Source organism: Rattus rattus, chromosome 2 (genome assembly GCF_011064425.1).
Source record: "Rattus rattus isolate New Zealand chromosome 2, Rrattus_CSIRO_v1, whole genome shotgun sequence".
Taxonomy (NCBI): domain Eukaryota; kingdom Metazoa; phylum Chordata; class Mammalia; order Rodentia; family Muridae; genus Rattus; species Rattus rattus.
This window is the reverse complement of record NC_046155.1, coordinates 208,697,272-208,720,739: the sequence shown is the minus strand read 5'-3', so window position 1 is coordinate 208,720,739 and position 23,468 is coordinate 208,697,272. Positions and strand designations below refer to the sequence as shown.

At 45.4% G+C, this 23,468-nt stretch overlaps 1 protein-coding gene across 1 annotated transcript in view; it reads right to left on the bottom strand.

Annotated features, from left to right (window-relative positions):
• The window catches only part of Slc2a12 (solute carrier family 2 member 12), a 54,072-nt gene that overhangs the window by 12,728 nt on the left and 17,876 nt on the right, over positions 1–23,468 (bottom strand). The window contains exons 2-3 of the mRNA XM_032894883.1: positions 21,476–22,813; positions 3,250–3,372 (exon numbers count right to left, since the gene is read on the bottom strand). Of these exons, the coding sequence (XP_032750774.1) occupies positions 3,250–3,372; positions 21,476–22,813 (1,461 nt within the window). The remainder of the gene's footprint in view (positions 1–3,249; positions 3,373–21,475; positions 22,814–23,468) is intronic.

Genomic DNA, 23,468 nt, shown 5'->3' with positions numbered 1-23,468 from the left:
GTACCTGGCTCTTTTTACACATATGCTCAGACCAGTCTTGCTCAGGTAAGATCTGTGAATGACCCTTGACAGCTACAGTGACAAGTAAATCTGTTGGTCAGGAGGAAAACTGACCTGAGTGTTACATGTGGAAGCCATCTTTGACTGCAGCGTGGATGGATCTAAGCATAGTAACCACGTGTGGGGTAAGTTTGAGATGAGGTGGGAAGGAACAGGAAGAAGACAAAGACATATTTCTGTTTAAAGGTGTGGGGGGGTGTGTGTGTGTATGGGGGGAGGTGTGTGTGTGTGTATGTGTGTGGGGGAGGGTGTGTGTGTGTACGTGTGTGGGGGGTGTGTATGTATGTGTGTGTGTGTGTGTGTATCTATGTGTTATGTGGGAATGTGTGTGTATATGTATGTGAGTGTATGTAGGGGAATTCCCCCCATTATTTGATTGGCTAATAAAGATGACAAGAAGCCAATCGCTGGATGAAGATAGGGAGGCAGGATTTTCAGGGCAGGACAGGAAAAGAGGAAGAGAGAATGAAGACATGGACCCAGCAGTTGGTGGACAAGAAGATGCAGGATGTTGGCCAGGAATTGTTAGACCCATTGGTGACCTCTGCCACAGGAAGAATTCCAACATAGAATAGCTGATGAGTTTAGGATGATAGGTTATGCAAAGAGTGAGACAGAGCCATGTGGTCACTGTCACTGGCAGAGCTGGCCACAGGATGGAAGGCTGGCAAGAGAGCCATCTCGAAGCTCTCGAGAAGCAGAGCCGGTGTTTGTGGGAGAGGTGTTGGCTAGGAGAAACAGGCAGCCAGCGGTCACAGTCTTGGGCTACTGCACCAGGCTAGGAACAGAGACCTCTGCCAGATGAGGTAGACAGAACGGCATGGTGGCATGGCACCAAGCTAGCCATGGGGCTGGGTGTGATCACAGATGCCGGTGTGGATTTGGCATGGATTTTTAAAATTACACGCTACAAGTGTTATGTGTATATGTGTGTATGTGTGTGTGAGTGCATGTGTATATGTGTATGCCTGCATGTGTGTAAGTGTATGTACATGTGTGTATGTGCATGTGTATATGTATGTGTGTGAGTGTATGTACATGTATGTATGTGTGTGAGTGTATGTGCATGTGTGTGTGCGTGTGGGTGTGCACATGCACACATGGAGGTCTGAAAACACCAGATCTCATCCTCCATTACCATCTGCATATTCCTTTGAAGCGGGGTCTCTCCCACATGTGATGGCCATGTTTTCTCAGCTAGGATGGACACTAGCAAAGCCTAAAGAGCCTCCCGTTTCTGCTTGGCTCAGGGTTATGGCTGCAGGTGTGTGCCCGGTGGCCACCTTGGTAGACAGATGCTAGAATGAAAGTTCTGACCATCCTAATGGCATAGCAAGTGCTCCTGACTGCTGAGCCATCCTCTGAGTGCCAAGCCAGCTCCCCGACAGTTTTAATCAATCCCGTCTCCCTGCCTTCCTTGCCACTGGTACAAGGCTATACCAGGTGGACTGCTTAGTCAAACGCTTGTAGAATTAGTTGTAATTAGTAAAGCCCAAAAGGCTATCTCATTAAACGTGTTCCTCATTCTGTTTCATCACTTGCAGTAACAGACACATCAAGACGTAATGTCTCATTGCCACCGCCACCTACCTTACTTGGACCACAGATCTGTTTTTCGGGACACTCTGCTCGGTTCTGGGCTTGGCGCAGTGAGTCAGACGAGTGTACTCAGAACTGAATTCAAGGCCCACCATACAGTGCTTCTTGACCAAGAACAGTGTGTTGTGCATTTCACCAAAACGTTGCTATCCAAAGGCTTATTGCCAAGTAAAGAAGACCCATATCTCTGAAATCACTCTCATCCATGATTGAAACTTTGATCTTTGAAAATACATAGAGATCTTTTGACATCTCAAGTAGAAGTCAGCTATCTTTGATCAGTCCAAACCTCAAAAACTAGCTGGGTCTTTGTGTGGATAGTAGCTTGTGCCTGTAATCCCAGCTGAGGGAGGATGTGTACACAGGAGGACTGGCATAAGTTGGGTCAGACTCTACTACATAGTCATGATCAGTTCTTGGAAAGTCAATGACCACTGGGGGAGGGGGATCTATTCAAGGGTCTGGCTCTTCCTTAGCTCAGTCAGTATATCAGCCAGTTGGGTCATTTGTTGCCATTTTTAGTCATATATATATATATATATATATATATATATATTCTCTCTCTCTCTCTCTCTCTCTCTCTCTGTGATCAGTGATCAGTTTTGAAGAACGCTGGTGAACCACATTGTTACCTCAGTATTTGAGAACTACTGCATGAAATTTCCAGCACTTATCTTGCCTTACATAAGATCCACATTCAGAGTAGCCGAATGGCAGTAAGAAGAAATCTCTCTTTAGAGAAGCATCCCAGGGAAATAAAATAAATTAACAAAAATGAAACAACAAACAAGATAGGCAGACTGAAAGAGTGAGGCCCTGGCACCAAGAATCAAAGGAGTTCAAGGTGGGGGGGGGCAGCCAGACTGAGAAGGTGACAAGACATCCTGAGGTCACTTGCCAGGAATGTGCTAATTGGCTAGAAACCCCCAGGCCTTCCTTCCAAGCCTCCAGATAGACAGATACAGGAACTTACAGGGAACACAAAGGACGGGAGACATGAAAACTATCAAGACCCTGCAGAAATCTGTGCAAAAATCTGTGCAACCTCCAGGTACTCTCTCTCCCCTAAGTGTGAAAGTCTAGTAGAAAGAGTGAAGACAGGGCCTACACATCCTGGGACCAAACATTCAACTGTAAATTACGTATTCACAGATAACCGAAGCAATAAAAAATGACTATAAGGTATTTGGTAGAATGTAAACAGAGAGATACTGGGAAAAATTATTAATGTTTCAAGGGTGATAATTATACTATACTCTAAACTTTAAGAGATTCATGCTGAAATTCCATGAACAAAATGCATATATATATTATGCTATATTACATAATACTTGATATATACATATTCATGTGTATATATGTATATATGTGTGTGTGTATATATAATATGTGCATATATGTATATATAATATTCAAAGTAATTTGATAAGTGGGAGGCATGGGGTTAGAAAGGCATTAAGATTGAAGGCTGCCTAGGTTAGGTACATACTGGTTCATTACCAACCTCTCTACTTTTGAGGATATTTGAACTTTTCCACAATAAACACTTTTATGAAGCTTATGAAGACATCAATGGGAAAGAGTTCTTACCAGTCACCGTCAGAAATGTCAAGGAGATGAGAAGGTTGATCCCCCAGTTCATGCTAGAGGTCAGGGCCATGGCACGGCCTCTAATTCCACCGGGAAAGATCTCACTGAGCACCAGCCAAGGCACTAGGACAAATGGGAGAACAATGAGACAGAGAAATTAACGAAGAACTTTGACACCAAGAGACCCTCCACGGCCGCTCCAAATCATGCCTGGCTTTGTGGCTAGAGGTCAAAGCAGTCTCTCAATTCCTCAGGGCAGCCCTGATAATGACATCTCTCCCTTTTCTAACTGGACACCACAGCCCGGGGGAAGATGGGCAGACGGAAGTCCTAAATTAAATATTTCTCCCAGATGCAATTATAATACCAGACTAGACATGTAGATATTTGGAAGAAGACTGCTCTTGCTATCAAACCGATCAGAGGACTTTCTTTATCTGAGAGTGTCGAGGAGCATCATGGGCTCTGCCGGGTTCGATTGGGAAGGACAGAAGATGGCGAATTAACTCGTCTTCTGCTCACGGATTTGATTTGCTCAAACAGAGATGGGTTCTTACCGTGGGCTGACTTGACAAACACCTCTGCATTTTCTCATTGGACCTTCGCCAACCCCAGGCGAGTCGAACCACTGCTCTTTTTCCTTCATGGAGGAAGAGACTGTGGCCCTGAGGAGTCCATGACTGGCCAAGGTCACAAAGCTCCTCACTGAAGCGGGGCACTGAACCCTGAACGCCCTCTTCCCGTCAATGTGCTATCTTGGCAATGGCTTAATAAATATGAGTGAAGAAACGTGAAGAAGGTTAAGTGTGAAGGCAGTGGGCCGTGCCACCAGACAGAGGAGCTGGTAACGCAGGTTCAGAAACCCTGGGGAATCTCAGGATTAAGAATGCCAGGCATTAGAACCAGCTCCTGGCCATACTCCGCCTGTCCTAGAACATGTCACCATGACGCCCCACTGAGAAATCAGTCATGTAGCATTAAAAAACCCCTAGAGTTCTCCATGCTAATGGGGTATCTAGATAGGCCCTGAGCGTTTAGCCAATGAGCTTCCATCCTGGGCCTTCCTTCCTACAAAAGGTATTGAATCCCTGGTTCACTCTGAGGAAGGTGTATGCATTCACAACCATCATAAATAAAACAGTTTGGACAAGCGAAGACCTTCTCTGTCACCAAGGATGGTGGCAGGTGTGTGTGTGTGTGTGTGTGTGTGTGTGTGTGTGTGTGTGTGTGTGTACTCTTTGTCATAAAGAGCCTCACCTAAATTTCCCTGAGGAGATGGCCTTCTCTCGTCCAGCCGCTCTGTACTCTACATTCACTCCAAACTGGATGCTGACTCGTCCTGGGGCCCAGCCATCCCCTTCCTGCCTGGCGAATAGGGGAAGCACAGACTCGCAGACCACTGTTTTCAACTCCTGTGGTCCCCAGTGGCATCCAGTTACACAGGAGATTGAGAACCACATCATCTGTATCTATCCCAGCCCCTGCTGTTTCTCACCCAGGAAAACATAGGCTGGGACCCCTGTCTTGGACTACGTTCTGCCTCCTCTGAAGAACATGCTGATGGCGCTCCTGGCATCTCAGGCGAGGCAGACAAGGCAGCCCGAGAGGTAAGAGGATCTGATGGGACAGAAAGAAGGATTTCCGAAGTGCCCAGTCTAGGCTCTCTGGAGGGAAGCAAACCCATTGGAAAGATGCTGTTTCCAACCACATGATCGTAGCCTGGAAGAAACAGAAAGACAGGCGTGGCCCAGGACTGAGCAGTCAGCAGGGCCTCCAACTGGGCCATTTGCCTCTCTTCTCACAATCATGCTCTATGGGGAATCTGTCTGCTCTTTAGAGAGTAGTGGGAGAACTGGTAAGCCTTCAAGAGAATCTACATGAGGCTACCCTGAAGACCTGCAAGACAATTATAACAAAAGCAGAAGGAAGGAAATTCCTGTAGTAAAGACTGGTCTCGGGTAAATGCGGTGTAAAATTATGTGGAATCACTGTTTGTTCTCTGATAAAGCATCCTGAGTGCTTGGGTCACAGCTATGTGTCACCACACTAGGCTCAACTTCAGCCTTTCAAAGCTAAACGATCTCTCTCTATACCACTGTTTGCCGTGGATATTGATTACAGCTATCGGTTGAGCTGAGGGACCTCAAAGGCCTTGGGTTTCAGAAGGAAGGAAAGGAGGTGGGAGGAAAGGTACTTTTTTTCGTCTTTTGTAGAGGAATTGGCTCAGATCGTCATGATTCGACCTATCTCAACACCTGTCCAAAACACCCCCAACTCCACTTCCCATCATGATGGCTTCATGGAGTTATTCAGTGGCTAAGTGTTGTTGGGGTCCTCAGAACCACACTGGCCTCAAATGAGAAGGAGCTGGTTTGGCCATTTTAGGGAAATGGTTGTTGCCACCAAGACTGACGAGGACATGATAAAGCACAGTGGATAGCATGCATGAAGCCCTGGGTTTGATCCACACTACCACAGGGCATGGTGCCACAGGTCTATAATGGAGGCAGGTGAATCAGATGTTCAAAGTGATCCTCAGCTACAAATAAGTTCGAGGCCATCGTAGAAAACATGGGCCTCTGCCTCAAAAAGAACAAAGCGGATGGAGGTGGCATACACAGCACTGGTGGCTAGGTTGCATGCACTGAGTCTGAAATGCCAGGGACTTGTCTTAAAAACCTAAAAGACATTCAGAAAGTCTACACTATGCAAACAGTGCAGCAGCTCAACCAAGTCCTGGGGCCATTTAACCAGCCCAAGAAATGAAGATTGAAAAATACACTTCCCTCAGTGTGTGTTCTGGTGGGAACTTGTCAGTCAAGCCCTGCGCCTGACATTTCCAAAAATAAAGAGCGTCTTTGCTGAAGTTTCTACTTCACCTCAAATCGAATGGGAGGAACTAAAGAACCGATGTCTTTTTGGCTGATAAAATGCTGACAAAAATTGGATGCTGCAGCAATTGTCAAATGAATGCTTAGCCATCCCAATATAGAGCCCGACAAATGAAAGGAAGGATGTTATTTTAATGGTGGTGACGGAACTGTGAAATCAATTGCAAGTGTTCAAAACCCAGGAAAGCGAAATAAAATTTGGAATGCAGTGGCAAGAATGGCCTCCTGTGACAGACAGAAGCAAGACAGAGCAAGAGTCTTTGAGTCTGGATGGCCCCTGGAAAGATGCTGCGCATGCCCAAAATGGAAAGAGTAGACGAGTGTGGCCTCAGTATACAGGGAATGGGCACAAGCGCATCACCCACCACGTGGGCCCCACTACAACAATCTCTGTAGAAAACACCAAGTGCGATATTTCCTTTTTAGCATCCATGAGGACCCATTTCCTCCCCGAAGAAAATCAATCTAGTCTACAGCTACATGGGAAGGTTCTTTTCCATGGACTCGGGAAGAAGTGGGGATTCTCGTTGAACATCCTCTTTCTTCCCTACCCTAATGATGGGCCAGCAGAAGTTACACTGTCCCGTTTGCTCTACAGAGGACTCACAACACATAAAGCACAACAGGGTTGTGTATGTTGCGCTGTCATTCAGCAGGCATAAAACATCTCTCCTTGACTCCGCTATTCAACCCCTGTCTTACCGTGACAGCACCACTTCAGCAAGTTGTGCCCCTGGAAATGGAAGAGTCTACAATGCCCCTAATGTCACTGTAAGCTGTAATAACTATGGAAATCTGAGCTTCTGGGGGAACCAAAGTCAGTGATCACTCACAGCTATGTAACTCCTCGATCAATGGTATCAGATCATCAGAGTCCCATAAGAATTTGCCAGATTCAGATACGTTATCTACAGACACAATGATTACAACCACATAGAGAGGACATAAAAAGTCCGTGAGGGAGGGCTATGCTCATGTCACTCTGTGAAGACTCAGCCTCAGGTTAGGAGGGATGATAGAAATAATAGTTCTGACCCATGTAAGTCACCCTGAGCATTTCCGGCCTCCTACTTAGTCTGGCCCACTGCCCCAGTTTTTCCTATGAACCTGTCGTTTAACCCCCTACGCTCTCAGATGTAAACCCTGCAGCTCTCCGGGCACACTCTCCACTTGGCATGAACTTCTCCTGAACCACCTGGCGTGTGAACTCAAGAGCCTGAAAGATGCACTGAGGTCTTGAATCTCCTGCCAGAGAACAGAGGAGTTCCACACTTGGGCCGCAAAGCGTTCGCCAGCTGGATTTGTGGCGGTATTCGTCCCTGCGCGTGGCAGAAGTAGACCAGATCCCATGGTTTTGTTGTACTTCAAGCGGTACCCGCTACACTTAGCTTTCCTGCAAAGGGATGCTTAACATGTGGACAGGAGCTGATTGGTGTGTGGTGCCCAGATGTTCTTCCAACCAGATGTGTAAATCCTGAGACCTCTGTTCTTTCAACAACAGACGCTGGTAGGCCACCGGCTCTGACATGAGCAGGAATGAGTGGCTTCGCAGTCTCACAGCCCTCAGTCTCTCTGAGTTGTGACACTCATGGCCTTTTGTAAAAGAAATATTTTATTCAGGAATATTATCTTGAACTGCCTAGGTTACAAGCCAAGATAGGCACTGGAATAAGGCGCCCATGTTTCCCAAATAAGGATTCCTAATCAAAATCAATCAGAATGATTTTTTTTTCAGAAAAGGGTGTTAGCAGAAACTAGCTAACTGGAATGATTCTTAACTTAAAAATGAAATGAAATTAAAAATGAATCTCTCTTTATTTTTAGATAGGCTCTCACTGTGGAACTCTTATGAATACGAAGACCATGCTGATATCAAACCCTTATCTACCTCTGCCTCCCAGGTGCTGGAATTAAAGGTGTGCTCCACCGTGCCCAGATAAAAACTAGACCCCACACCACCCCCATTTTTTGTCTGGCACCAAGAAAAGAATAGGAAAGCCCTGTGCCATGGGGCTTCAACCATTCTCACTCTTGTACCCTGAAGAGTAATTTGATGTTTGAAAAAAGGGAGTATTTTTTGTTACGTATAATTTACATTAACATTTTAATCATAAATTTGCATAATAGCAAAGGAGGCACTGTCTAGCATGTCCAGCTTCTAGGCATTGGTCTTCTAAAGGCTTCCAATAGAACATAATGGTATCCCTTATTGGAACCCTCTTTTACATGTGAGCCGTAGTATTGAGCCTACACAAGCCCTACATATTCAAAAACAGTGTAAGATTCCCCACCCCGAATATATTAACACCACAATTAGTACAAAAGAGGACAGAACGAGAGAAGCATCTCAAAACATTTAGAAATTACCGAACATAAAAAGCATCGAGTACCTTCAAGAGACCGAGGGATCACTGCCATTTATTGGGTTCCTGTGGACGATGCCACTTGTAGAGTAATGCACTATTTTTCTACCTTTGAACTGGATGGGATTTACTATTCTCAATAATAACACAGGTGTCGAGTGGAAGGAATTCAGCACCAACAGGGTCATTCACGTCTCTGAACGAACAAGGAATGCTTCTTATGGTGATCCGCCAGCTGGAGACTTGATTAGACCATCCCTTAGTGTTTTGGTTGAAAGGAAATCATCGGAGAAGAAAGGACTATTATCTCAGTTGTGAGTCATTTCTCAACACCTACATTAATTTTTCTTATCCGTGTTCTTCAGCCTTTGTGATTCACTGTATGTATAATAACACTACTCATAAAGTAACACATGAGCTTTCCTTTAAATCGAGTCTATATACAACTGAAGAGACAGGAAGGGGCAATTTAAATTTACCGTCCACTCTGCATGGCATGTGCTGTGTTAGTGGTGTATGAATGTTATTGGGTGCACCACGCATATGTACACAAATGGAAGTCAGAGCACAGTGTTGGCTGTCTTTTTCTATACTCAATCGCCTGGACACACCATCTCTTCAGAGAGAACCATCTAGACTGGCTGGCTTGAAAGCTCTCAGGGTCTGTCTCTGCTCACCACAGCTGATGTTACAGGGACCAATGCATTCAGCCATACTCGGCTTTTGGCATGGATGCTGGGGATTCGAACCCAGGTCTGTGTGTTGACAGAACGAGCCTTCCTATGCACTGAGCCATCTCTTGGGCCCTATTGTATGCTTCTTATTTTTGAGATAGAGTCTCATGTAGATGATCCTGCACCCCTGCTCCTCCTACCTCCACTTTCCAAGTAGTCGGATTGCAGACATGTGCCGCTGTATCTGCTTAGAGAGAACAACCAATAGAGGACTGTGTTGTTGCTGTGTTTCTCAAAGATGAATCTTTGGAAAGCGACTTCCTCTATAGTATCTCGGAGGACCTTTGTAGAGTCTAATGTATATACATATCCTGGTAAGACAGAAGTGGCACTCCACACAGGCAAGCAAACATAAGAGCAATGATGGGCAAGGAATTTCTCTTTTCCGGTCTGAGTTTGAGTGCCACGGTGTTGAAGTACTGTTGTATACAGACATAACATTCTATACTCTGCCTCCTTCATGACTGAGGCTATATTTAGGAAACTACTGTGGTTTTTATTGCTCCAAACGCTCCTTGGTACAACTCTTAATGTGTTCTGAAAAACACCTAAATAACCAATGTCTGTGCCTATTAAGATCATGTTAAAACCTCGATGTGCTTCTTTAATGTCTGATGTCCAGGATTTACAGTGTTCCAGAATAGAAGATTGTAATGAGGGTGCTAACTGGAAGCTAAACACGGTTTGTGTGAGCGGTCACAGAACGGATGGTGCCATTCCTCCACGTGTTTAGCTCTGCCTCCTGTGCAGCGAAGAACTCTGTGCTTCCTTCAATATCACGACTGCATCTTTAACTCTAAGAGGAAGAAGGACTTCATTAGCCCGGTGCCCGAGTTTCTTTTAAGTTTGCCTCTGTGCCTGAACACAAAGTTAGTGGACAACTATGCAAGTGTGACACTCCTTGAAAATAACCCTGGAGGGTGAAATAACTCACTCAGTCAGATTAACCCAGCTAACTGAGGAGGAGAGAACAGAGGGAACTGTGCAGATGTGGGTCAGATCTGAAAGGAAAAAAAAACTGTTTTGAAGATATTAAAGGGAGTCAACACTTAACGCTTCTGCTACGTGAATATTGTTTTATAATGTCCACATTTGATGTTCAAATTTTACCGTTTAAAAGATAGTTTGTGTAATGTGTCCCTATCTTTATGTTTGTAGGAGGGAAGTGCACACTTGGAAAGTCTTTGAGGTTGATGGTTCTGAACACTGGGGGCCTGGGGCCCAGGAGGAAATGCTAAGCTGACCGAGACCTCTTGTGAAACACAAGATGTACTTCTGGAATGTCAGCCTTTGTCTTGAACCCAGCATGGGTTTGGCATGAGGCAGCGAAGTGAACTTCCAAATTAGAACCTGCTGTTCGCATGCCTGGAATTGTCAGAAGTCGTGGCTATGTAAGCACCTCGTGAGCAGTGGGGTTTGGAGAGCCGGAGCTGTCTGGATACAACCTCTACATTGAAATGTTATGGCAGAGGCCTGCTGCTCCCAGCTGCTCCCCGTCCTCCAAAGGGCTGCGTCAGCTCTGCGAGGTGAAGCAAAGCCAGGCTAGGCTGGAAGCTCTCAAACACTGTCCCAGGAGAAACAGGAGAAGGGGCATGGGAGTTTACAGACAGACATGTAAGCTGAAGGGTTTTCTATGTGTGTCTGGCATTACTTCTTGTCCAGGAGCAGCAACTCTGACAGATCTTTGCTGCGGACCCACTAAAGGTGCCAATGGCATACCACACAAGTAAATTATCTCCTCTGAAGGAAGGGGCAGCTTTGATTATTGTTGAGTAATTGTAACGCCTCCAGGAAAGGAAACGGGTTGTTTTGTTGTCTGTATCACCCAAGACTTGGATTTTCCAAGTTTTGGGTTTCTCTCCCAGGTGACCCAACATCTGTGCAGAAATTTTATAAATAATCCCATTGATCTATGGAGTTTGGATATCTACCATACGTGCCGATATCCCCAGTGTTCTGAGTAATAAAATGGCTTTGTGTTCTGACTAAGGAGTCTAGCCTGTTAGCTTGCAAGTGGGGAAAACCGTGGCTCCTTTCCAGTTACTGACACCGTAATTACTTGTGGCCAGGGTATGTCTCCCATTACAGTTATTAACTCTACTTGTCCATTCACACCAGAGGAATCCAGTGGAATTTTAAGGCTAAGATAATTCATGAAAATATGTCTACAAGCATTAATACTAATCAGGGAAACAAAAAAAGGAAAACAATAATAACTTTTCCAAGCCCCAGGTTTAGACTGTCATAGAATTCTCTTAGAAAAAAAATTACAGAGGAGTTGCGTCCTATTTGATTTAGCTGGGCACAGCAGCCCATGCCTTTAATCTGAGCAGCGAGGGCAGCCGAGGCAGGAGGGTATGTATTTGGGGCTAGCCTAAGCTACAACGTAAGAGCCAGTCTCAAAAGTGGATAGATAGATAGATAGATAGATAGATAGATAGATAGATAGATAGATAGATAGATAGATAGATAGATAGACAGACAGTCAGATAGATAGATAGATAGATAGATAGATAGATAGATAGATAGATAGATAGATAGATACAGACAGACGGACAGATAGATAAATGGAGAGTGTTAAATTACAAATGCCACATTAAATCATCCATGTACAGGTACAATGAAAGTAAAAGGAAGGATGGCTCAGTGAGTAAAGGGGTATCCCCAGGACCCACACATGGGAAAAAGAGAAAACTGACTTCCAAAAGTTGTCTTCTGATCTCTGAATGTGCATACATGTGCTATTACCCCCAACACACACACACACACACACACACACACACACACACAGAGAGAGAGAGAGAGAGAGAGAGAGAGAGAATTTTATAAAGTGAAAATGGAAATAAAATAAACCATTAATTAAAAAGAGTTAAAGTCAGAATGAGTCATCCATGATACTGCTAAACTCAGATCTCTTTTTAAAAGGGAAACTAGGTCTCATACTTGAAGAACAGAAAGGAAAAACTTGGAAATCGGCATTTTGTCTGACACCCTAAGAGTGATTTCGAACGTAACCTTCCGTAGGCATCAGTTGCCTTTACCCTCGGCTGAGCACAATTAGTGAGGTGGAAATTTTGACACAGTGCGTGGGGGCTCCATGTGAGCAGCCGTCCCCCACACTGCCCTTCCTCGATGCCAGGGCTGACTCTCAACAACAGGGAACAAGGGTGTATCAGTCAGTCCCACAGCCCAGGGCTTGGCTGGCTGCAAACATGGAGAGTCTGAATCAACTGCATGGATTTCTAGGAAGCCTTGACTACAGGTGATCCAGGACGGAACCACACTTCCCAGTGCTCCAGGTCCATTTCCACAGTGGCCATCCAACTGAAATTCAGTGGTCAACGAAGCTGCCAGTGATGTCATACAACAAGAGCGAGCCATGGGGTGTCCTTGGGGACATCAGTGCTGGCAGTATCTGAACGCCTCATGTCTAGACCATGACCAGAATTGATACCATTTGCCCAAGTCCACCTTGTGCACCAGAGACTAAACAAAGGACTTGTCCAGATTGCTTCTTTTCCCTTTGCTATTACACTGAGGTAGACACTACAGGCCCACTGTCCGGGTTAGCAAACTGAGAATGTCAAGAGATGAACTTACTTGTCCAAACTGCTACACTATGGAGCTGAGATTGAAGCCAGGAAGTCTCAGGCAAAAATCCCATCCGAATCCTAGCACTGTGTCAGGCAGACTCATTGAGCTTTTCTGACACTCTCTAATCTCTCCTGCTCATGTCTATCCTCAGGGACACTTGGTCTGCCACCATTTATCCCTACTTAAAACTCCCCTCCTTCCAGATAGTCACACTACCTTCTTTGCACAAGACTTGCCCCAATTTCACAGGCACAGAACCGACCCCCACCCCCACCTCATACCTCCCTACCTGAAGAGCCCTTCCCCAAGGGCACCCTTCCTTTTGGCCCTCTTTATTCTCTTTGCTATTCTTGCCTCCATCTAAACAGAACACTGCTCTTCCCTGATCACCCTGTCGTGGTCTCTCCCATCCACATCTGAATGTCTGGGCCACAATGCCCTGGGGACAGATGAAGTTTCCACCACGTTCTGCCTCAGTCTTCGATTCCTTGCCTGCCAATATCGGCTCCATGGTGGGTAGACAATATAGGAAGAGATTCTCTAGTGTCACGGTCATTCGGTGTCACCTGTCATTTGGTTTTGGGCTTGATGTTCTACTTGATTACGTGAAACAAACATAGTCTAAGGCTCACAACCTAACTTAATACATGACCTGGAGAAAAATCCCTTACATCTGCTCCTGGCAAGAAGGAATTTATGAATGAGAGAAGGGATAATTTATTTACAGACGTAAGGATTTTCGGATTAGAGAACCAAGACAAGAGTAGTCACACAAGGCTCTTGTATGACACTCTACAATGAACAGGAGTGAAATGTGTCAGAAACCTTGACAGGTGACTTTACTAGAGAAAATCCAGGGGAATAGGTTGTTAAGAAGAAAACAATAGCTATGATAGAGTATGGACCGAGTGTATAAGAGATATGATTATAGGAGATCCAAACCCATGTAGGATTGGGAGCCAATCGCTGTGACATAGATGAGGTATGGCCTGAAAATGATGCATTATTGTTATATATGTCATGCTGATTGTTGACTATATATCATCATATGGTGATTTATGTTGTTAAATACATACGAGCAAAGATGTCCTCAAAAAAGGAAAAAAGAAAGAAAAAAGAAAGGAAGGAAGGAAGGAAGAGAAAGGAAGGGAGGAAGGAAAGAAGAAAGAAAGAAAGAAAGAAAGAAAGAAAGAAAGAAAGAAAGAAAGAAAGAAAGAAAGAAAGAAAGGAAGAAAGAAAGAGAGAGAGAGGAAGGAAGGAAGGAAGGAAGGAAGGAGGGAAGGAAGGAAGGAGGGAAGGAAGAAAGGAAGGGAAGAAGGAAGGAAGGAAGGGAAGAAGAAAGGAAGGAAGGAAGGAAGGAAGACCACACATTTGTTTCTAAGTTACAGTGGTATTGTAGGCAGAACCGAATTTCTCCACAAATGTTACCTCAGATGAACTCATGACATAATGAGAACGGGCTCTGAGTCTTGGCTGTTCTTCTCTTGTGGAGTAAGTAGATGTTCTCATAATATCAGGAATCTGTGTTTATGTGCTAAAAAAAAATCTCAATCATTAAAAGGAGCTGAAGTGGACAAGACCACCTTGAACATGCACTGGAGACTCAGGGTAAGGTTTTGAACCGATGTAGGAGGACAAGGAGCGAAAAAGTGATCATTTAATAAGTGTCGTGAATAATGGCAGTGGGGTTCATGTCCCCATTTAATTCCATACAATAACTTACTATTGGTTTCACAGACGTGAACAAGGGTTCTTCTTCTCTTAAGTCCTGTGAACCCCTCAGCAGGTGGCTGAAGCCAGTGCACTCCTTAGAATCCCATTTTAAGTAGACACAAGGAAGTATATAACATTACTCGATGCCACATGAGGTCTCCTCCTCCGAGATTCTACATCCTAAAGCCACCTTGTTATTTCACAGCTAGAAAACTGGAGGAGCCAAGAGTGAGATGACTGGGGCATACACTTTAACCTAAGAATAGAAACACTTTCCTGGCAGAAGAAAGCCACACTATGATCTAATAGAATTAAAGAATGCCGCCCTAAGCCAACTCACACTTAAGAAGATTTAATAAGGGTGGCTTAATCTCCCTCTCAATGTTGCTTTAGAACAACAAGTACTTTCCCCTTTATGCCTCTACTTACACAAAGGATTTGTTTGTTTTACAAGCAATAAACTCTCTAACCTCCATAGTTGAGCAATAATCACACCAGGCTAATAAGTTTTATAATGCACTTAAAATCTGGTATGAAAGGCTCGCTCCTAATAACATTTTTAAAGCTCTAACTGGTTCTTGCAGTTTATGCCAAGGCCCTACGATATGATTCTGAGTATTGAAATGGAATCCCCCATGGCATGTTTTCATGAGGGGAGAAAAAGAAATCACGGCACAAATATAGACACGAGTGACTGGCTCTTTGCAAAAATAAACAAAGGGTAGTTTCTTTAGACCGTCCCAAAAACACTAGGAAAATCTCTGTCCCGAAGCCCTGGAGAGAGGCGACTGTTCATGTCAGGAGGGTTGATTCAGATCCTGGCCTCCCTCACAGCATGATGCAGTCTCACGTGGACACCCAAGCCAGACGCTGGAGGAGCCGTTCTAAGTTAGACACCATGGGATGAGAGGGCTAATTCGCTCCCACACCCCAAGTGCTTTCAGTCCTCAGCTTCCTCACCCAGCGGCAACACCATGGACCTAGAAGTTCTGAAAGAGATTTGCTCCTCCACATTGTGGCAAAAAAAAAAAAAGAAGAAGAAGAAGAAGAAGAAGAGGAGGAGGAGGAGGAGGAGGAGGAGGAGGAGGAGGAGGAGGAGGAGGAGGAGGAGGAGGAGGAGGAGGAGGAGGAGGAGGAGGAGGAGGAGGAGGAGGAGGAAGAAGAAGAAGAAGAAGAAGAAGAAGAAGAAGAAGAAGAAGAAGAAGAAGAAGAAGAAGAAGAAGAAGAAGAAGAAGAAGAAGAAGAAGAAGAAGAAGCAGAAGCAGAAGCAGCAGCAGCAGCAGCAGCAGCAGCAGCAGCCAAGTTGTCCAAGAAAATCCAGGATGGCTTTCAGAACTCTGTGTCCAGATATTTAGGATTTAACAAAGGCACGCCCTGACTGCCTCCCGCCAGACGGTTCTAAACATGGCTGTCTCCCGGCTTCTTTTCTTATAGGCAAAAACAGACCAATTTTTAAAAGTCGTACCCAAGTGACGTATTGCTCTACAGAAAGCCTCACGCTGGTGTGTGGCAGCAAGCAGGCTCGCTTTGGCTGGGTAGCCTCCGAAGTTACTGAGCCCTTTGCCTGCCCACTCTGAGCTGACTCTGAGCTCCTCCCTTGGCTTAAAAGTCTTTCCCCAGCTCCCTTCACAATCTGAATGTAGCCTGGCATGGTTTATAAGCAGAATTATAAGGTGATCATGTAAAGAAAAAAAAAAAAAGAGAACAGAGAGAACGAAACACAAGAACGCACGATCTAGTAATCGTGCTCCAAAGGGAATGAACGGAAGCCATACAGGCTGTCACTCAAACATGGAGCTGCACGGTCATTCGCTGTGACACTCTGCTTGGTGGCATCCAAAGCACTACTGGCTCAGCTGGCATACGCCTCTTCTGCCCAGCTCTGCCCATTCCATAGGGAAAAGAACAACTGAGAACGCACACAGTGTGTTGGTCACGTAGCCAGTAAATGAAAGAGCTGGGATTAGAACCCAGGGTTTCTGGTTTTCAACCCAGTCTCTTTAAATCCCAGACTGAGTTATTCTAACATTTGACATACATTAACGGCTCATACAAACAGAGGCCTTTAAGGAACTTGAGTGGATGCATAGAGGAAATTTTCATGAAGCCTCAGAGGTAGGAAGGGTTGGGATTAAGAAGAGGGGGAAGAGGCTAGGTGTGTTCTGTGTTTATGGGCTGGGGTAGGGAGGGGTGGGAAATGAAGAAGCCCTAAGGGATGAGGTATTGCCTCACCATGCTTGTGCTAATACTTACAGCGCATACCGCGCAGAGTTTCATTGTACCTCTACATGAATGTCGGCTTCAGGGCACGCTATAGCCTCTAGTGTAGCTAGACCCTTATACACAGATGCACTGATACCCTTCAGGGACGTGACGGAAGGCCCTGAGAAGCTGAGGCTTTAGGGCTGGGATGGCTATAATGGTAGAGAGTGTGGGATCAGCTAAAGGAATCTAAGTCTGGGTCTACAGACCTCAACCCATGTGACCTCAGGATCCTTGGCAGCATAGTTCCTTTCCATGAAAAAAAAAAAAAGCCACCTACCATCTTCTCTTCATCTCAGAAATTGGTCGATTTCTCTGATACGATATAAGGCCGGCATTCAAGGAAGGTAGATGGGGATGAACAAGGCCCATAACTGAATTATTGGGAGGCTTTCTCTTGGTATAGGTATAACAGAGATAGTCTAGCTCTATGTTATCCTAGCCTAGGCTGGCAGAAATAGGAAAGATACGACAAATACAGGATCCACTTTTGAGGAACAGATCAAGTCTTTGGTCACTGACTGAACTAAGAAAAAAAAAAAAAGCCCCAAACATCAACCCCCAGGAGCTGCAGAGGTGGCAACCTCACCTCACAGGAAAATTGGGGACATGAATTGGGACCCCAGCCCAGGATCTCGACATCACCGTGGCTTAGACACTGTGCCGTTGACCACTGGGTCCCCTTATAGGTAGCAGGGAACACAAAATTTGGCCAGATCTATTTTTAGAACTTCCCCAAGGCCAGCCATTTCTCTGCAGATGGCCAGCGTCCTCAGACCTGACAGGAAGACATGGGAGCAGGCGTAAGTTTCTTCCCACGCACTCCTGGTTTGCTATGGCAAGTTCAGTTGGCTTTGCTCTCTGCCTTCTCTGGTATAAGTTTCTTTTCCACTCTGCAGAGATTCCAGGCCATGATTAAATAAACAGACCACAGCCTTCCACATGTCTCTACCAGCTTCTCTCCATAGCTTAGTAATCTCCAAAGATTACTAAGTCTTTTCCTGTTCCTCTTACTGACCTTTGCTTCCTTAGCTTCTCCCCGTTGTCATGTCTGACCTCTCTAAGAAATCCATTACGGGCTGTGGAGATGGCTCAGTGGGCAGAGCACCTACAATCTCATAGTTCATGCAGTGAGATCCAAGGAGGAGGCATCCAACAAGAATCCCCAGATGCTCATGCATCAGAGGCCTTTAATAATAAAGATTCTGGGGGTTGGGGATTTAGCTCAGTGGTAGAGCGCTTGCCTAGCAAGCACAAGGCCCTGGGTTCGGTCCTCAGCTCGGAAAAAAAAAATAATAATAAAGATTCTGGTGCAAACAAAGATGGTAACGATGGCTATCCAAGGATGGCCTCTGACCTCTACATGAATGCTGTGGCATACATGGTCCAGCACACAAGCACACTCGCATACATGCTTGCATACACATACCACACACCCACACACATAAACACATAGACACATGCATGCATGCACGCACACACACCCATGCACAGTGGTGAGGTGTCAAAAATAAATAAAAAGAACTTCTGTCTGATCATCACCCAGAGTAATCCTGCCTGAGTGCAGTCACCCTCATGGCCACAGACGACCGGGGCCCTTCTCAACTGTGCACATTGTGTTTACTCTAAAAGGGTCACTAGCTACTACTAAAGAGTGACAATACTGAGAAATGTAGTTTAGTGTTTAGACAGTCAGCGTGGCAAAGGAGAAGTCCATGTCGAAGTGCAGCCTGATGTAGGTAAGCAGCCCCAAATGGGGGAAGCTACGGGCTCCCACCAGCATCGCCACAGTACACGGAACTAAAGAGCTCCAAATGGAGAGTGAAAAAAGAAAAATGTCTGGTGGGCTTAATCTTTCGTTATTTTGGTCTTCGTTATATCAGCTGAACCTGAATTCTAACTGATGCACATATTCAATATTTCATTAAGTTCAGTTATCCAAGGACATGTATATCAAAGGTTTTAAAAATCATTATTTTCTGTCTCTCTGTGTCTCTCTCTGTCTCTGCCTGGCTGGCTGGCTCAAAGGCAAAAGGGAGGTGGTGATCATAAACTGAAGCTTAGACACCAGAAGGCAAAACGACTATCGCAGTGACAGAAAGTTCTCTAATTCATTAAAGTTTACTATCCAGACCAACAGGAAACTGGACCCACCGGCTGAGGACATGAGCTTCTGGACTGGCTGGTCCTTCATACCAATACTCAACACTAAGTTTAAGATACATTTAAAAAGCAGAGCAGGGTACCTTTTAAGGGAGCAGAAGCCATGAACCCACTGATTGTTTCCAAAATCGATCTGGATTCTTCACAGAGGGGAAGTCTGTTCTATTGCACTGAGATAGGAAGTGATGAGCTAGAGTAGAAAATGTGCTGTATTCAAGATGAACCAGAATTGAAAGAGAGAAGGGTGATGTGACGTTAAAAGACTCCAGTGGTGGATAGGTTTGTAGGTGTCCTAAGCAGCTTGGGTCCCTGAACCCTGGCTAGGGAAATGACGAAAAGACAGACACACAGAAACATGTGCAATGAAACTGTGACCAGAGCAGAAGCAGGGGTTCTCTAATCATTGGCAACCTGGAACCTCGAATATTTACTGCATGCAGGGCATGGGTGGGATTAGCTCATCTCGGTAGAGAATCTCTGCAGGCAAGCAGACTCAGGCTGTAAACACCTGGGAGAAGAAAACTGTGGTTGCTAGGCATTGAACACACCCATCAAGTTCATAAACACTCATATCTGAACTTCTGAGGGAAGCATTGTCTGGCCCATATGGGTAATGACTTTGCCAGTTTACCATGGGATATTGGTGTCTGAGCCCTAGACAGGCCTTGCTTATATCAAAGTACACATTCATAGGACTTCACTCACCTGGGACTTCCTCTGCTCCCTATGTAGCTTGGTCCTAAAAGTTCAAGGTCAATGGCTCTCTTCTGATGTATACCCCCATATAATGTCAACTCTTCCAACTGAAGAGAGTCTCAATTTTAAAACCAAGAGGGCACACCTATTGTATGCTTTTTCTAAGATACTAAGGTAACCCTTGAGGTTTCAGAGGATTGGATCAAAAGTAGCTATATAAAAGAAACATCATTAGTTTCACCATGAACACAGGGGAGATAAAAGATTCTGGCAAAGGAAGCCAGCAGATGGGTAACTACCATGCAAAGTTTATCAGATGAGCAAGTCTCACTGTACTGCATATATAACAAAGTTTAATAGAGAGTGTCAAGTTGTTCCTTTGTATATGATAACACTAATGCTTCACCAAATGTCATTAGTTCAAAAAACCAGAGCGGCCACATAAGTGCATCATGGGTGAACAGCTTTCCATGTTAACATCTTAATGAACAGGATCAAAGCTGAGACAGACCAACCAGAGGCTAGGGTGTAGTAATAGTTACTCTAGCTGCCCCTTCACAGCCTATATGGGAAATCTACCCACCCATGGTGTCAGAAGATTGCCTCCTCTGACTACCCAACCGAGTTATAGTTGCTTAGCCCTAGATTGCCTTGGGTGAGTGAGCACTGTGCAAGATCCACCAGATCCCTTCCTGTCTGGAATTTGGGTGTGTGTGGGGGGGGGTCAGTATTTAGAAACTGATATTTTAGAAGTGTAAAATTTAAGCAATGAGGAGGTAGTAGAATTAGGGCAGGAGAGGCTATAGCAGCATGTTCAAGGGCATCGATTAACTGAGATCCGACAGGTCAACCCAGCTGATTGACAGTCAGAAAGAGACCAGCCTTTATTAGAGAAAATTTGTCACTTCGATTCTTATAGACGACTCTAAATGGAGGGATTGAAGAAGGGTGGAAAGATGGAGGAGGAAGGGGGGAGGCAAGGACAGAGACGGGAATCGGAGGGCAACAGGATCTGAGATGGGAGGGTTATCCTTGACTTTAAGCATTCCCCCTAGTGACATGTACAAGAGGTCCTCCACAGCCTTCCCATAAATGGTGGAGGCATCTCAGGAGTCAAAAGACTGCAGAACAAAGACAGAGCATCTCAGCGAGTCTGTCTGTGTTTGAACAGACCAAGTCTAGAAAGTGAAAGAGCCTTGCAGGTAGATGCCAGCAGGTCGCCAAACTTGGGTTGTGTTGGGTGGAACCAACCACACAGTCATCTTCCCATTTAATGGTAGAGTGTGACATTCCCCCAGGAAGCTGCTCTAGTAAATAAAATTTACTCAAGTAAGAAATAAGAGAGAATTCTGCCCCCCTCACACTCCCATGCTCGGTATTAGTAGAATGCGCCAATCATTAACAAAATCTAAGCACTTCCTTTGTTCCCCTCCCATCCATAAAGAAATTCACAGAATGCAATGCAACCTCAATAAAGCTGCATTCCTACAACAATCTAATGCCATTGAGCAATGACTCCCTTTCCAGATCTGATTCACTCCTGGTCAATTGTGCTAAAGTGTGCTCATGTGGTGCAGATGAGTAGCTGATCCTGTAGACCAACACAGGTTTTGTGCTTCCTGGAAGCAAGTACACAACAGGCACATTTCCCACCTTTGCAGAACATCGGGTGTCCACCAGTTTGCTCATTTTGCTTCTTGTACTTGCATCTAACAAGGCTGTGCCTGACTCTAGATTGTTCGAACTGATGGCAGGCAGTACAGAACAATCGGAAGTGATAGAGCAAGAGAATAAGAAGTGAGGTACTTACTGGGTCCCAGACCAATTGAAAACGCAGCCACGTAAACAAGCAAGCTGGCCAGGGACAGCCATTTGTAAACAGCTGGGACTACAGGGTCCGTGACTCCCTGGCGGTCAGTTCGGCTCAGTCCAGCATTTGGTAAAGATGTGAAGGCCATCTCCCCTTTGGGCTCCATGCCATTCCCCAGGGGAATGAACGAGCCCTTGCTGTAGGGAGTGACTCTTTTAAGGTGCTCCCCGAGACTGCTGTTGCTAACGGACAGGTTTCCTGTTGCATAGAACACCAACTCCTCCAGGGACTGGTTAAGAGGACTATGGCTTCTGCAGATGTTGGTGAAGTTCATGTTGATGTTGAGATTCACAATGCCCATGGTCAACAGTGAAGCAGCCATCACAGAGGAGCCAATGCAGAGGAAGGTTTTGCTGCCAACGTGGTCCACAAGGAGGGTTGCTGGGATGGTGCTAACCACCTTGACCACGCCAACCCCAGTGGAGGCAAGGCTGGCTGCCTCGTTGCTCTGGAAGCCAACAGACTTCAAGACAGTCGATGCGTAGAATAGTATGTTTGGTTGGCCAGTGGTTTGGACAAAAAATACCAGTGTCAGACCTATCAGGATTCTGGTCCTCATGTTGTCCTTGGAGCGAAACAGATCCCAAAAACTATACTGATACTCATCTTTCAAGGAAGATTTGATCAACGTGAGTTCTTCAGCAGTGTCTGAGATCACTCTTAGCTTCCTGAGGACTTTGCCCGCAGCCTCCTCTTGTCCTTTCATCACCAGGAAACGAGGACTTGGAGGAAGAAAGTACATAGCAATTGCTTGCAGAACACCCAGGGGAATCACGAGGCCAAACATGTACTTCCAACCGTTGGAGATGTTGGCGAATGCGTAATTTGAAATATAGGCAAAGAGGATACCGGTGACAATCATCAGCTCGTTCAGCGACACAAGAAGTCCTCTTCTGTGTTGGGGGGCAATCTCTGCAATGTACACACACGTGGCAATGGAAGACAGGGAGATGGAAACCCCTATAGCAACACGTCCCGTGATAAGAAGTGTGTAGGACAAGCTCAGAATTAAGACTAAGCTTCCGAGTCCTAGGAGACAGGATGACAGGATGATGGTGAGCCTTCTTCCGTACCTGTCTATCAGCACGCCTCCGGTGAGAGAGGCGAGGAATGCCCCGATGAGGAGGGAGCTCACAACCATTTCCTGCTCATGGCAGGTCAGGGCTAAGAGTGTTCTGATCTGCAGAAGAGCCCCAGAGATGAGCCCAAGTTCATAACCCACCAGGAGGCCGCTGATGGCTGCGGTAACAGATGTCAAGAATGTAAACATGCCGGGACCTACAAGCAGAAAAGAGAAACGGTGAAATCAGTCCAAGAGATCATCCCAGACACGCCATATCCAAACGGAGGCTCGTCCCTGGGTAAGACTTTCATAATGTTGGCTTTAGACACACAGCCAACTGTGGTTTAAAAAAAAAAAAAAAACCATGGTAGAATAAGACATTAGCCAAAGAGATAATTAACAACAGCAGGAAAAAATCATTCTTTTCTTTGTTGTTTAGGAGAAGACGCATGGAGGCATGTATGAAGTCTGGCTTCCTTCTGGCTAGTGTTGGGGTTGTTTCAGTCAAGAGTAAGCAGCTATGGGAGATAAGCACCTGGCAGAGAGTAAAGGCAGAACAAGGTTACCAGTTAGTACGTGCCTCTGGCATTGGATTAGATGTCCAGATAGCCTGCTTGTCCCAGCCCAACCCAGGTCTTTAAAGACAAACTTCCAAGGGCAGGGAGGAAGGAAGGGACCTCTACAAGAAAGTGTGGGTTCCTGGCTGTGTGGAGCCCCACAGAAACCAGCCTCTAACTCTCTCATTCCTCACTGGCCACCATTAAGCTGTACTTGGTATTTGCCAGTGCCATAGAGGTGGGAGCAGGAGTAGGAATGATTGAACAAAGTCAAGGATGTGTTAAAAATAAGGAAGGGAGAAATAAATGGGGG